Source organism: Oncorhynchus mykiss, chromosome 32 (assembly GCF_013265735.2).
Source record: "Oncorhynchus mykiss isolate Arlee chromosome 32, USDA_OmykA_1.1, whole genome shotgun sequence".
Classification (NCBI taxonomy): Eukaryota; Metazoa; Chordata; class Actinopteri; order Salmoniformes; family Salmonidae; genus Oncorhynchus; species Oncorhynchus mykiss.
In genome coordinates this window covers 10,758,265-10,772,533 of record NC_050572.1, presented here as the reverse complement: position 1 = coordinate 10,772,533, position 14,269 = coordinate 10,758,265, and the positions used below count along the sequence as shown (strand labels likewise).

Below are 14,269 nucleotides of genomic sequence, written 5' to 3'. Positions count from 1 at the left end.
GGTCCAGGTTGTCCTGCATGGATGCTGATACGTCCACCAGGTAGTACAGATCAACAGGATACCTCTCTAACTGTTGTACTGCTACTACCACACTGGCCTCAGCACCTACACACAGTGTCATGTTGATTTGGAACAAAACAAACACTTACAACGAAGCAGCGTTACAACCAGGAAATAAAGCTCAGGACAATATTATGTACAACAACCAGAAACAACCACATGCATCACGATGTACATTATAACAGGTCAATGTACAAAAACAGCCAATCAGTGAGTTACTCTGCCCCTCACCTGGTTGGAGTGTGAGTGTGATCTCTCCAGGTGAAACCTGGGTTCTGCTGGTCGTAGGGTTGACCTCCACCATAACCTCTGGATGCTCTATGAATTCTAGGCCACACCCCCTCCTGGCCAGGGTCACTGCCAGGTCACAGCGCTCTCCCACCTCAGCTCCATCCAGGAAACGCTGTTAGGGGTCAGAGGTCAGATGTCAAAGGTTAGAGGTTAGGGACCATTCCTTTATCTCTGGAGATTATATAAGGGGTCAAATCCATTTCATGTTGTATTTTATCACGCAACCCCATTGGCTGCTGTCACCGGCTTCATCAGTAAGTGCATCGATGACGTTGTTCCCACAGTGACCGTACGTACATTCCCCAACCAGAAGCCATGGATTACAGGCAACATCGGCACTGAGCTAAAGTGTAGAGCTGCTGCTTTCAAGGAGCGGGACTCTAACCCGGAAGCTTATAATAAATCCCGCTATGCCCTCCGACGAACCATCAAACAGGCAAAGCATCAAAACAGGAATAAGATTGAATCCTACTACACCGGCTCTGACGCTCGTCTTATGTGGCAGAGCTTGTGAGCTGGGCTTCCCTTTAAACTGTTGACCTTTAAACAGGTCAACATTCACAAGGCCGCAGGGCCAGACGGATTACCAGAAAGTGTACTCAGAGCATGCACAGACAAACTGGCAAGTGTCTTCACTGACATTTTCAACCTAATACAAACATGTTTGAAGCAGACCACCATAGTCCCAGTGCCCAAGAACACTAAGGTAACCTTCCTAAATGACTACCGACCCGTAGCACTCACGTTTGTAGCCATGGAATGCTATGAAAGGCTGGTCATGGCTCACATCAACACCATTATCCCAGAAACCCTAGACCCACTCCAATTTGCATACCGCCCCAACAGATCCACAGATGATGCAATCTCTATTTCACTCCACACAAAAGGAACACCTATGTGAGAATGATATTCATTGACAACAGCTCAGTGTTCAACACCATAGTGCCCTCAAAGTTCATCACTAATCTAAGGACCCTGGGACTAAACACCTCCCTCTGCAAATGGATCCTGGACTTCCTGACAGGCCGCCCCCCAGGTGGTAAGGGAAGGCAACAACACATCTGCCACGCTGATCTTCAATACAGGGGCCCCTCAGGGGTGCGTGCTCAGTCCCCTCCTGTACTCCCTGTGCGTGGCCAAGCACGACTCCAACACCATCATTAATGGTTGCTGTTATCCAGGACCTCTATACCAGGCGGTGTAAGAGGAAGGCCCAAAAAATCTGCCCAAGACCACAGCCACCCTAGTCATAGATTGTTCTCTCTGCCACCACACGGCAAGCGGTACCGGAGCGCCAAGTCGAGGTTCAAAAGGCTTCTTAACAGCTTCTACACCCAAGCCATAAGACTCCTGAACAGCTGATCAAATAGCTGTCCGGACAATTTTTTACACTGCTGCTACTCGCTGTTTATTATGTATTATCTATGCATAGTCACTTTACCCCTACCTACAGGTACATATTACTGAAATTTCCTCAACTAACCTGTACCCCTGCACATTGACTCAGTACCGGTACCCCTCTTATATATTTTACTTTTGTATATTTATTAAATATTATTATAAACTATTAATTTTTCTTAAAACTGCATTGTTAGTTAAGGGCTTGAAAGTAAGCATTTCACTGTAAGGTCTACACTTGTTGTATTCAGCATTTCACGGTAAGGTCTACACTTGTTGTATTCAGCATTTCACGGTAAGGTCTACACTTGTTGTATTCAGCATTTCACGGTAAGGTCTACACTTGTTGTATTCAGCATTTCACGGTAAGGTCTACACTTGTTGTATTCAGCGTTTCACGGTAAGGTCTACACTTGTTGTATTCAGCGTTTCACGGTAAGGTCTACACTTGTTGTATTCAGCATTTCACGGTAAGGTCTACACTTGTTGTATTCAGCATTTCACGGTAAGGTCTACACTTGTTGTATTCAGAATTTCACGGTAAGGTCTACACTTGTTGTATTCAGCATTTCACGGTAAGGTCTACACTTGTTGTATTCAGCGTTTCACGGTAAGGTCTACACTTGTTGTATTCAGCATTTCACGGTAAGGTCTACACTTGTTGTATTCAGCGTTTCACGGTAAGGTCTACACTTGTTGTATTCAGCGTTTCACGGTAAGGTCTACACTTGTTGTATTCAGCGTTTCACGGTAAGGTCTACACTTGTTGTATTCAGCGTTTCACGGTAAGGTCTACACTTGTTGTATTCAGCGTTTCACGGTAAGGTCTACACTTGTTGTATTCAGCATTTCACGGTAAGGTCTACACTTGTTGTATTCAGCGTTTCACGGTAAGGTCTACACTTGTTGTATTCAGCGTTTCACGGTAAGGTCTACACTTGTTGTATTCAGCATTTCACGGTAAGGTCTACACTTGTTGTATTCAGCGTTTCACGGTAAGGTCTACACTTGTTGTATTCAGCGTTTCACGGTAAGGTCTACACTTGTTGTATTCAGCGTTTCACGGTAAGGTCTACACTTGTTGTATTCAGCGTTTCACGGTAAGGTCTACACTTGTTGTATTCAGCGTTTCACGGTAAGGTCTACACTTGTTGTATTCAGCATATAACAAATCAAATGTGATGTGATTTGATTTGATTTGATAGGGGAAAAAACAGGACTGATCTACATACGTCAGTAGCCTACTCTCTTTCATTTGACTGGATGTTTAAAGGACTCTTATTTCACAGCCAGTATTCAATAAGAGTTTTCTATACAAGGTTCCTGTAATCAAGCAGTAAAACATGGTCCGGATTATCTGACACAGACACTAAAACTAGTCCAGGACCAGGCTGAATCTGTGTCTGGGGAAACTAAAACTAGTCCAGGACCAGGCTGAATCTGTGTCTGGGGAAACTAAAACTAGTCCAAGACCAGGCTGAATCTGTGTCTGGGAAACTAAAACATAGTCTCTCCAAGCTACAGTCCTACAGGAACATAGTCTCTCCAAGCCAGTCCTACAGGAACATAGTCTCTCCAAGCTACAGTCCTACAGGGACATAGTCTCTCCAAGCTACAGTCCTACAGGAACATAGTCTATCCAAGCTACAGTGCTACAGGAACATAGTCTCTCCAAGCTACAGTCCTACAGGGACATAGTCTCTCCAAGCTACAGTCCTACAGGAACATAGTCTCTCCAAGCTACAGTCATACAGGGACATAGTCTCTCCAAGCCAGTCCTACAGGAACATAGTCTCTCCAAGCCAGTCCTACAGGGACATAGTCTCTCCAAGCCAATCCTACAGGAACATAGTCTCTCCAAGCCAGTCCTACAGGAACATAATCTCTCCAAGCCACAGTCCTACAGGGACATAGTCTCTCCAAGCTACAGTCCTACAGGGACATAGTCTCTCCAAGCTACAGTCCTACAGGAACATAGTTTCTCCAAGCCAGTCCTACAGGGACATAGTCTCTCCAAGCTACAGTCCTACAGGGACATAGTCTCTCCAAGTCAGTCCTACAGGGACATAGTCTCTCCAAGCCAGTCCTACAGGAACATAGTCTCTCCAAGCCAGTCCAACAGGGACATAGTCTCTCCAAGCCAGTCCAACAGGAACATAGTCTCTCCAAGCCAGTCCTACAGGGACATAGTCTCTCCAAGCCAGTCCTACAGGAACATAGTCTCTCCAAGCTACAGTCCTACAGGAACATAGTCTCTCCAAGTCAGTCCTACAGGGACATAGTCTCTCCAAGCTACAGTCCTACAGGGACATAGTCTCTCCAAGCCAGTCCAACAGGAACATAGTCTCTCCAAGCCAGTCCTACAGGGACATAGTCTCTCCAAGCCAGTCCTACAGGAACATAGTCTCTCCAAGCTACAGTCCTACAGGGACATAGTCTCTCCAAGCTACAGTCCTACAGGGACATAGTCTCTCCAAGCCAGTCCAACAGGAACATAGTCTCTCCAAGCCAGTCCTACAGGGACATAGTCTCTCCAAGCCAGTCCTACAGGAACATAGTCTCTCCAAGCTACAGCCCTACAGGAACATAGTCTCTCCAAGCCAGTCCTACAGGGACTTTCCTCCCGTACCAGCCCAGCAGACTGGCATAAACTGGAACTGACAATGTGTGCTATCTGAGCTACCTCACTTTGATACAGGGTGTGTGTGTGTGTGGGGGGGGGTGCTTTCCAATTCACACACCAGTGAGCAAACCCACTCAGTCTCAAGACCAGTGACCCAGGTCATGATAACCTTATTATCATGCGTGTGTGTGTGTGGGTGCGTCACAAGGATAGAGGAACAAGACCACACACACACACACACACACACACTGACATGCTGTTAAACACACACATTATACACCTCCCTAAACAACATCAAAGCCTGCTGCTTCTCTACAGAGGAATGTGAATGCTGCACTCTTCTCTCTCTCCTCTCATTCTCTCTGTGCCCGCCCCTCTCTCCTCTCATTCTCTCTGTGCCCCCCCTGATCTCTCTCTCCTCTCATTCTCTCCGTGCCCCCCCCCCCCTCTCTCTCTCTCTCTCTCTCTCTCTCTCTCTCTCTCTCGTCGGAGTGCATGCTGGGAGTGAGTCGTCAAGCAGAGTGTTTGTGAGCGCGAATGAAATTTCTTTTCACTCTATTGGGTTTTGGTATGTACATATATATATATTGATTAGTTTAGTTGTTTTAAGGGTATATTGTTTAACTATCACTAAGCACGTATAGGGGTGGTGGGATCTTTGAGGTTGTTTTTTCGCGAGGGCACAACCAGCGGGTGGGGCTGGTTGCAATGGCCACTCGCGGAAATGTAGAGTTTGAAAAACTTAGTCGGAGGCATGGAGTAAAAATTCCTGCTGCGGCTGGGTGTTCAGTGGAAGAATGTAGCTTGGCTGTGGGTGCTATCATTGGGTATGATAGCATCAAATCAGCCTCAAGGATGAATAGCGCTGTAGTGATATTCTTAGATTCAATTGAAAAGGTGAATAAGATAGTTGAGAGGGGTGTTGTGTTGCGGGAGACACAGACGCCGGTATTTCCGCTTATGAATCCGGCGAAGAAAGTTATGCTTTCTAACGTGCCACCATTTGTTAGAGATGAAGTGTTAGAGCGAGAGTTATCTCGTCATGGTCAAATCGTATCTACAATAAAGAAGGTTCTTTTTGGATGCAAATCTCCGTTGTTGAAACATGTCGTGTCTCATAGGAGACAAGTGCATATGATTTTAAAAAAGGAAGGAGATGAACTGAATTTAGCGTTTAGTTTTAAGATTGATGGATTTGATTATGTCTTCTATGCATCTACTGAATCAATGAAATGTTTTGGATGTGGAAGAGAGGGGCATTTGGTGCGTAATTGTCCCGAGAATGAACGCGCTGAGCCTGGTAGTAGCTTTAGTGCGGGTGCAACTAACGTACCACAGCGAAGGGATGAAAATACTACAGGTGTAGGGGAAGAGAGAAGGTGGGCAGATGTGGTTGGAAAAGTAGGAGAGGAAGGCATTGTGGATACGGGGGCAATTGTGGTAGATCAGAACAAAGAGGGAGGGGAATCACTAGGTGAGATTGCGACTGCTGTCGCTGAGGTGGTGCTGGAAAATGAAATTGGAGGTCAAGAGGAGATTGAAATAACGGAAAAGGAAGCGGATGTTTTCAAAATACCGAGGAGTAAAAGGAAGAATTTAAGGGGTGGTGAAGGGTCTAATTCTAAGAGAAAGGTAGAGATGGATAAATCAGGTGAAGATGAACAGGTTGTAGAGATGGGGTTTTCTTCTGGGGAGGATAGCGAGAGTGAGTCATCTGACGCGTCACAACAATATAGTGAGATAGATGGGGTGGAAGGGAGGTATGGGATCGAGAAGATACGTCAATTTCTGAAGTTGACAAAAGGGAAGAAATATATGCAGGATTACAATGTAACTGATTTTTTCCCTGAACGTGAATTGTTTATTGAATCAGCAAAGTTTCTGATGTCAAAAATTACAGGGGGAGGTTTGAAAAGCCCTGAAATTGCTAGACTCAAGAAAGTGGTCACGAGAGTAATAAGTGATGCAAATTCTAAAGAAAATGAAAGAGTTCAGTTGCAGTTTTAACTCTGTAAAGAGATGTGGTGGCTGTATCTTCCTCTGTATTTTTTTCTTATCCATGAGCAGTTTTAAGATCTCTTCTTTAAACGTAAATGGGGCAAGAGATGTTAAAAAAAGAGCCATGGTGTATGAGTTAATGAGGGGAAAGGGAAGTGACATAATTTTTCTACAAGAAACGCATAGTAATTTGGAAAATGAAGTTATGTGGCAACAGGAGTGGGGGGGGACAGTGGTGTGTAGTCATAAAAACTCAAAAAGTGGGGGTGTGGTTATCTTGTTCTCAAAAGGGTTTTTGCCTTTGTCATATGAGGTTGAAGAGGTAGTTGAGGGGAGGTTATTAAAAGTTAGAGCAAGGTATGAAAACATCAATATGTGTCTGATAAATGTATATGCCCCAGTGGTGACAGTTGAGAGGGTATGTTTTTTAGAGACATTATCAAATACCATTGAGAAATGTAACAAAGAAGATTATTTGTTTATTGCTGGGGATTTTAACTGCACAGTTAGTGATTTAGATAGAAATCACCAAGAACCTCATATAGCCTCAAGGACGTTTTTAAAACGCCTTATTGTAACAAATGAACTGTGTGATATTTGGAGGAGTCAACATGGAGGAACAAGGCAGTACACCTGGGCGCATGTGAGAGAGAACATCATCTCTATGGCCAGGTTAGATAGGTTTTATGTTTTTGAGCATCAATCTCAGGTCTGTAAATCAAGTGTGATAACTCCAGTGGGATTTTCTGATCATTGTTTAATAACAGAGGTGGTGTTCATTAACGATGTAAAACCTAAAAGCGCATACTGGCATTTTAATATAACTTTATTGAGTGATGCTCACTTCAGGAATTGTTTCAGTTTTTTTTGGGAGAGGTGGAGGTCTCAAAAGGCCAGTTTTGTATCCCTTCAACAATGGTGGGATATAGGGAAAATCCAGATTCAACAATTTTGTAATCAATACACGAGGAATGTCACCAAGGATATCACCAGATCAATGAAAGCCCTAGAGATTGAAATAGTGGAACTCATGACGTTGGTTGAGACCACAGGAGATCGAGGCCATACTCAGGCCCTCAAGAGGAGAAAAGCTACATTGGCAGATCTGCTGGGTATCAGAACACAGGGGGCATTGGTGAGAAGTAAATTTCAGGGCATATCTGAAATGGATGCCTCATCCAAATTTTTCTTTGGTTTAGCGAAAAAGAATGGACAAAGAAAAATTATTCATTGTCTCAAATCAGCTGTTGGACAAGAGCTCACTAGCCCTAGTGAAATTAGAAAGAGGGCAGTAGAGTTCTATGCTGAGCTCTACAAGTGTGAGTACAAAGAGGACAAAACAGTGACACAGCAGTTCTTTGATGGGCTCCCAAAGGTGCCTGCAGAAGCTCAGGTTGAGCTTGAGCAACCATTGTCTTTGCAGGATTTATACACTGCATTAAAAGGAATGGAAAATGGAAGGGCACCAGGCATTGATGGGCTTCCCGTTGACTTTTTTAAGTCTTTTTGGGCTATGTTGGGAGAGGATTGGTTAGAAGTAGCTAATGATAGTTTAACCGGAGGGTTACTACCAATAAGCTGCAGAAGGGCTGTCCTCACCCTACTGCCTAAAAAGGGTGACCCGAGGGAGGTGAAGAACTGGAGGCCGGTGGCTTTATTGTGTACTGATTATAAAATATTGTCAAAGGCTTTGTCCAACAGGCTGAGGGAGGTGATGGGGCAAATCATACATACGGATCAGTCCTACTGTGTTCCTGGCAGGCAGATAGGGGATAACATTTCTCTGATTCGTGGTTTTTTGGACGTCTCTAGGGCTATTGGGTTGGATGCTGGTCTAATTTCAATTGATCAGGAAAAGGCATTTGACCGAGTTGAACATCAATATTTATGGCACACGTTTGAAGCGTTTGGGTTCAGCTCTGGTTTTATTGCCATGATAAAGGTGATATATGGTGACATTGAAAGTGTATTGAAAGTTAACGGTGGTTTGAGTGCTCCTTTTAAAGTGTGTAGAGGTATTAGGCAGGGATGTTCTATGTCAGGGATGTTATATGCTATTGCTATAGAGCCACTACTAAATAGCATTAGAAGTCGTATTGCAGGGGTGTGCCTTTCAGAGGATATTCCTCCTATTCGTCTTTCAGCCTATGCTGATGATGTAGTTGTGCTAGTGAAAAATCAAGCGGAGGTGGATAGTTTGAGTCTAATGGTTGATCGTTTTAGGGGAATATCCTCTGCAAAGGTAAATTGGGAAAAGAGTTGTGCTTTACAGATTGGAGAATGGTCTGGGGGGATCATGGCTTTGCCAGGGGGGCTAGAATGGTGTAAGGGAGGTTTTAAGTATCTTGGAGTGTACCTAGGAGATGAGGGGACTATGGAAAAAAATTGGAGTGGGGTGGTTGAAATGGTGGAAGGGAGGATGAGGAGATGGCGTTGGTTACTATCTCGTATGTCATATAGGGGGCGTACTATTATAGTTAACAATGTGATTGCATCTGCACTGTGGCATCGGTTGTCAGTTTTAGAACCACCATCTGGCCTTCTGGCTAAGATACAGGCAATTATTGTGGATTTCTTTTGGGATAAATATCACTGGGTTCCACAAAGTGTTTTGTATTTGTCAAAAGAGGAGGGGGGACAAGGTCTTGTACATCTTGCTAGTAGGGCTGCTGCTTTCCGGTTTCAGTTTATTCAAAGGTTGCTTTATGGACCGGAAAATGTGGTGTGGAGAGGGGTGGCAGGTCTTATATTACAGCGGGTTGGAGGATTAGGTTTAAAGAAGGCTTTATTTCTGGTTGATAGTAGCCAGATTTCTAGGGAGGGAGTACCTCCGTTTTACAGAGGCCTTCTCAGAGTGTGGAGCGTAATGAAGGTGTCCAGAAGAACTTCAGCGGAGTCAGTGCATTGGCTGTTGGAGGAACCTCTGGTGTATGGGGCAAGACTGGACTGTACAACTGCAGCTGTTCCACATTTCTCCAAGATTCTGGTGAAGGGGAAAATCATCACCTTAAGACAGTTAATGGCCATGGCTGGGCCCGCCTTAATGGATAGAAGACGGATGGCAGAACATTTGGGGATGAGGTCGGAAAGGATTGTCGGACAAATGCTGGGGAGCTGTAGGAAGGCTCTGTCAGCGGAAGAATGGGGTATGCTTAGTAGCCACAAGAAGATTGTGCAAGATGAAGACGTCTCATTTCCAAAACTAGGGATTACACCAAATATCCCAGAGTCAGAAAGAAAGGCGTTATTGCTGGATTTGAGAGGGTTGGAGGAGGTGGGTTTGGATGAGGTGAATGGGAAGGAATTGTATAGAGGGTGTGTCAAGGTGTTGAATAAAGATAAATTGAAAAATAGAAAAGATACTCCATGGAGGGTAAAATTGGGCATTGATGACAAGGTAAAGCCAGCATGGAGAGCACTGTACAAACCACCGTTACAAAAGGGTACTGGTGATATGCAATGGAGGGTTTTACATGGCATCATTGCAGTTAATGCTTTTGTATCTGTTATTAACTCAGATGTTAGAGATGGATGTCCTTTTTGTAATATAAGAGAAACCATTTTTCACTGTTTTATGGAGTGTGAGAGGATAAAACCTCTATTCGAAATGCTGGAATCTTTGTTTAAAGCTGTAGGGGAGTTTTTCAATAACACTGTTTTTATTTTGGGGTTTCATTATAGTAAACAACAGAAAAGAAAATGTCAAATGTTAAATTTTGTTTTGGGACAAGCTAAGATGTCAATTTTTCTGAGTAGGAAACATAAGATAGAAACGGGATATGGGCAGGATGTAAGATGTGTTTTTAAAGGTTTAGTGAAAGCAAGAATAAAAGTAGATTTTGAGTTCTTTTCAGCTGTAAAAGATCTCCTATTATTTGAGGAGAAGTGGGCCTACGAAGGAGCGCTTTGTTTTGTAGAGGAGGGGAAATTATTTTTTGCTGCTGAAATAAGTTGAATGTATATGTTATGTATTTATTTTTGTTTAGGAATTACATTTGTTGTTTTATTTCTGAAAAGGCAGTGTGTCATTATTTTATGTTAACATTTGAGTAAAAAATAAAGGTTTTATAAAAACTCAAACTCTCTCTCTCTCTCTCTCTCTCTCTCTCTTTCTCTCTCTCTCTCTCTCTCACTCATACCTCCTGAAAGCACCAGGCACACCGTGGTCCGCGTTGGAGGCACTCTGAACATGATGAGACAGGAGGAGACGAACACACACTCTCACCTGTAGAAAGTAATAAAGAGAAATAGAGAGAGAGAGAAAGAGAGAGAGAGAGAGAGAGAGAGAGAGAGAGGACGAGAAGAGAGAATTAGCATATGAAAGACTGACTGGAGAAACCGTCATTAACCATGCAGCACTAAGACTGTCAATGACCATGTTTAAATCAGGAAATTAGAGAATCAGTGTAGTCACAACAGCTTACTGTGTGTGTGTGTGTGTGTGTGTGTGTGTGTGTGTATGTGTGTGTGTGTGTGTGTGTGTGTGTGTGTGTGTGTGTGTGTGTGTGTGTGTGTGTGTGTGTGTGTGTATGTGTGTGTGTATGTGTGTGTGTATGTGTGTATGTGAGCCCCCACGAGGTCAAATTCTATTTCTAGGGGGTTTAAGTCTAAGATTAGAATTAGTGTTAGGGTTATAATTACGTTAGGAGCTAGGGATAGGGTTAAGGTTAGGGTTAGGAGCTAGGGATAGGGTTAAGGTTAGGGTTAGGAGCTAGGGATAGGGTTAAGGTTAGGGTTAGGAGCTAGGGATAGGGTTAAGGTTAGGGTTAGGAGCTAGGGATAGGGTTAAGGTTAGGGTTAGGAGCTAGGGATAGGGTTAAGGTTAGGGTTAGGAGCTAGGGATAGGGTTAAGGTTAGGGTTAGGAGCTAGGGATAGGGTTAAGGTTAGGGTTAGGAGCTAGGGTTAGGGTTAAGGTTAGGGTTAGGAGCTAGGGATAGGGTTAAGGTTAGGAGCTAGGGATAGGGTTAAGGTTAGGGTTAGGAGCTAGGGATAGGGTTAAGGTTAGGGTTAGGAGCTAGGGATAGGGTTAAGGTTAGGGTTAGGAGCTAGGGTTAGGGTTAAGGTTAGGGTTAGGAGCTAGGGATAGGGTTAAGGTTAGGGTTAGGAGCTAGGGATAGGGTTAAGGTTAGGAGCTAGGGATAGGGTTAAGGTTAGGGTTAGGAGCTAGGGATAGGGTTAAGGTTAGGGTTAGGAGCTAGGGTTAGGGTTAAGGTTAGGGTTAGGAGCTAGGGTTAGGGTTAAGGTTAAGGTTAAGTTTAAGTTTAAGGGAAAATAGGATTTTGAATCGGACTGAATTATGTGTAGCTGTACAAGACTGTGTGTGTGTGTGTGTGTGTGTGTGTGTGTGTGTGTGTGTGTGTGTGTGTGTGTGTGTGTGTGTGTGTGTGTGTGTGTGTGTGTGTGTGTGTGTGTGTGTGTGAGTGAGTGAGTGAACAGGTGCTCCAGTGTAGTTATTTCACTGGATCAGCCCTTCATATAAGGAAATGGGTCAATTGAAGGGCTTTATTACAGACAGAAATACTCCTCTGCACAAAATTTGAGCGAAATAAGCTTTTTGTGCATATGGAACATTTCAGGGATTGTTTTTCTTCAGCTCATGAAACACTTTACATGTGTTTATATGTAGGGGCGGCAGGTAGCCTAGTGGTTAGAGTGTTGGGCCAGTAACCGAAAGGTTCCTAGATTGAATCCCCGAGCTGACAAGGTAAAAATCTATCCCCGGTAGGCCGTCATTGTAAATAAGAAATTTGTTATTAACTGTCTTGCCTAGTTAAAAAAAAACTCCCCTTCACCATGCAGTCAAACACATTAATCCGAGTAATTATGCTACAGACAGTAGAGTAGGCAAATACTGTGCTTCTAAACAATGTCCCGCATAAGAACTATGGACATAATTCCACTACCAAATCAATATCAGGCTAATATCCCATGTATTCCCTGTGAGATTGGTGTTGTAATGTTATGTAGGCCTTGTTAGGAATGCTACAGATCCCAGCTTGACTCATTTGTTAAATTAATTTATGATTAATTAGTGAATTAACAAGCAGCTCTGACTTAATTACTGTGTAGCTGGGCTCTTGACAGATCAATAACAGGATCAATGCCGCGATAAACATAATCAACAACTTTTCAATGCCTGAAGAGATTTATAATATAAGGCTGAGAGTATAACAGTATGCAAAAATGTATTTGAAAGATGCAGTGCATTGATAGGCTATATGTGGTTTTCATTGTTATTGACACAATAAGATGTGTCAGTGCAACGTCACGTCGGGGACGCTGATAGATGACCAGCAGGGTGACGAGTCGGGACATTGACGAGTCGGGACATTATCGTCCATTGTTTGTAATCTATGTATGCTTGTGTTCCCTCATGTGCTTTATGTATTGATTTGTTGTTAATTAAAAAATATACATTTTAAAAATAATAATAATAATAATCCAGACTGGTCTCATAAACTAGACATAGCATAATAAACGCAAATCTGGGACACTCGGACATTCATTCATTGTTAATGATTGCTTTATTCATTCATCTGTGGCACCCATTGACACAATGATGATGTTATCCATTTAATAAAGATACGTCTCCATTCGTTATTTCTGCAGTAGCCTCGCCGAGCTATCAAGGTATATTCTGTCACTCACCGGAATGAGAGCTCCCGCTGGTGATGTTAGCGGCCAAAAGCAGGAAGAGCAGCACAGGATTGTCGTATTTACGTAGCCAGGAAGTCATATCCACACCAGGAGCAGGCTTGTAGTCGAGACACCAGCAGCAGCTCCGGTCACAGGCTACTACTGACACTATCCGATAATCAACCGGGAAATACCTTGCGTCCGCGCTAACAAGAAGCAGCGCCGGGAATGCACGGTGGTCGTTGGTGCATCGGTGCATTTTTTTTTAAATTTCCCCCCATTCATCTGCTTCATGTAGAATCACCCGGCAAGCTTTAAAGCGAAAAGGAGAAAGTGAAAACGAGACATCTCTCTTTCTCTCTCATCGTAGCAGCTGTTGTTTTGTGCATTCCCCAGCACATCCTGCGTCCCAGGAGAGACTGAGCCCGTTCGAATAACAAATGATTTGTTTCTTCTTTGCAATGTTTCAACCTTGAGCGTTTCACGTCCATGTGCTAATTTTCTCCCTGCATGAGAAATTCGCTCCCTCTCTCTTTATCTCTCTCTCAATTCATTTCAATGGGCTTTATTGGCATGGGAAACATATGTTAACATTGCCAAAGCAAGTGAAATAGATAATAAACAAAAGTGTAATAAACAGTAACAAGTTACAGTAAACATTGCACATAGTATGCTGTGTTGTAACGATGTGCAAATAGTTACAAGTACAAAATGGAAAATAAATAAGCATAAATATGGGTTGTATTTACAATGGTGTTTGTTCTTCACTGGTTGCCCTTTTCTTGTGGCAACAGGTCACAAATCTTGCTGCTGTGATGGCACACTGTGGTATTTCACCCAGTAGATATGGGAGTTTATCAAAAATAGGTTTGTTTTTTAATTATTTGTTGATCTGTGTAATCTGAGGGAAATATGTGTCTCTAATATGGTCATACATCAGGAGGTTAGATAGTGCAGCTCAGTTTCCACCTCATTTTGTGGGCAGTGAGCACATAGCCTGTCTTCTCTTGAGAGCCATGTCTGCCTACGGCGGCCTTTCTCAATAGCAAGGCTATACTCACTGAGTCTGTACATAGTCAAAGCTTTCCTTAAGTTTGGGTCAGTCACAGTGGTCAGGTATTCTGCCACTGTGTACTCTCTGTTTAGGGCCAAATAGCATTCTAGTTTGCTCTATTTTTTTGTTAATTCTTTCCAATGTGTCAAGTAATTATCTTGTTGTTTTCTCATGATTTGTTTGGGTCTAATTGTGTTGCTTTCCTGGG

The 14,269-nt window shown here is 43.3% G+C and overlaps 1 protein-coding gene across 2 annotated transcripts in view; it reads right to left on the bottom strand.

The window, feature by feature from the left end:
• Positions 1–13,483, bottom strand: part of LOC110489377 (integrin beta-8-like) — a 50,349-nt gene extending 36,866 nt beyond the window's left edge. The window contains exons 1-4 of one of the 2 annotated variants that reach the window (XM_036971573.1): positions 13,020–13,483; positions 10,510–10,595; positions 292–463; positions 1–105 (exon numbers count right to left, since the gene is read on the bottom strand). The exon at positions 1–105 is cut by the window's left edge and continues 2 nt beyond it. In XM_036971573.1, the coding sequence (XP_036827468.1) occupies positions 1–105; positions 292–463; positions 10,510–10,595; positions 13,020–13,266 (610 nt within the window). In that variant the 5' untranslated portion in view covers positions 13,267–13,483. The remainder of the gene's footprint in view (positions 106–291; positions 464–10,509; positions 10,596–13,019) is intronic. The other variant, XM_036971572.1, reaches the window with a different exon arrangement.
• Between the last annotated feature and the right edge of the window lie 786 nt (positions 13,484–14,269).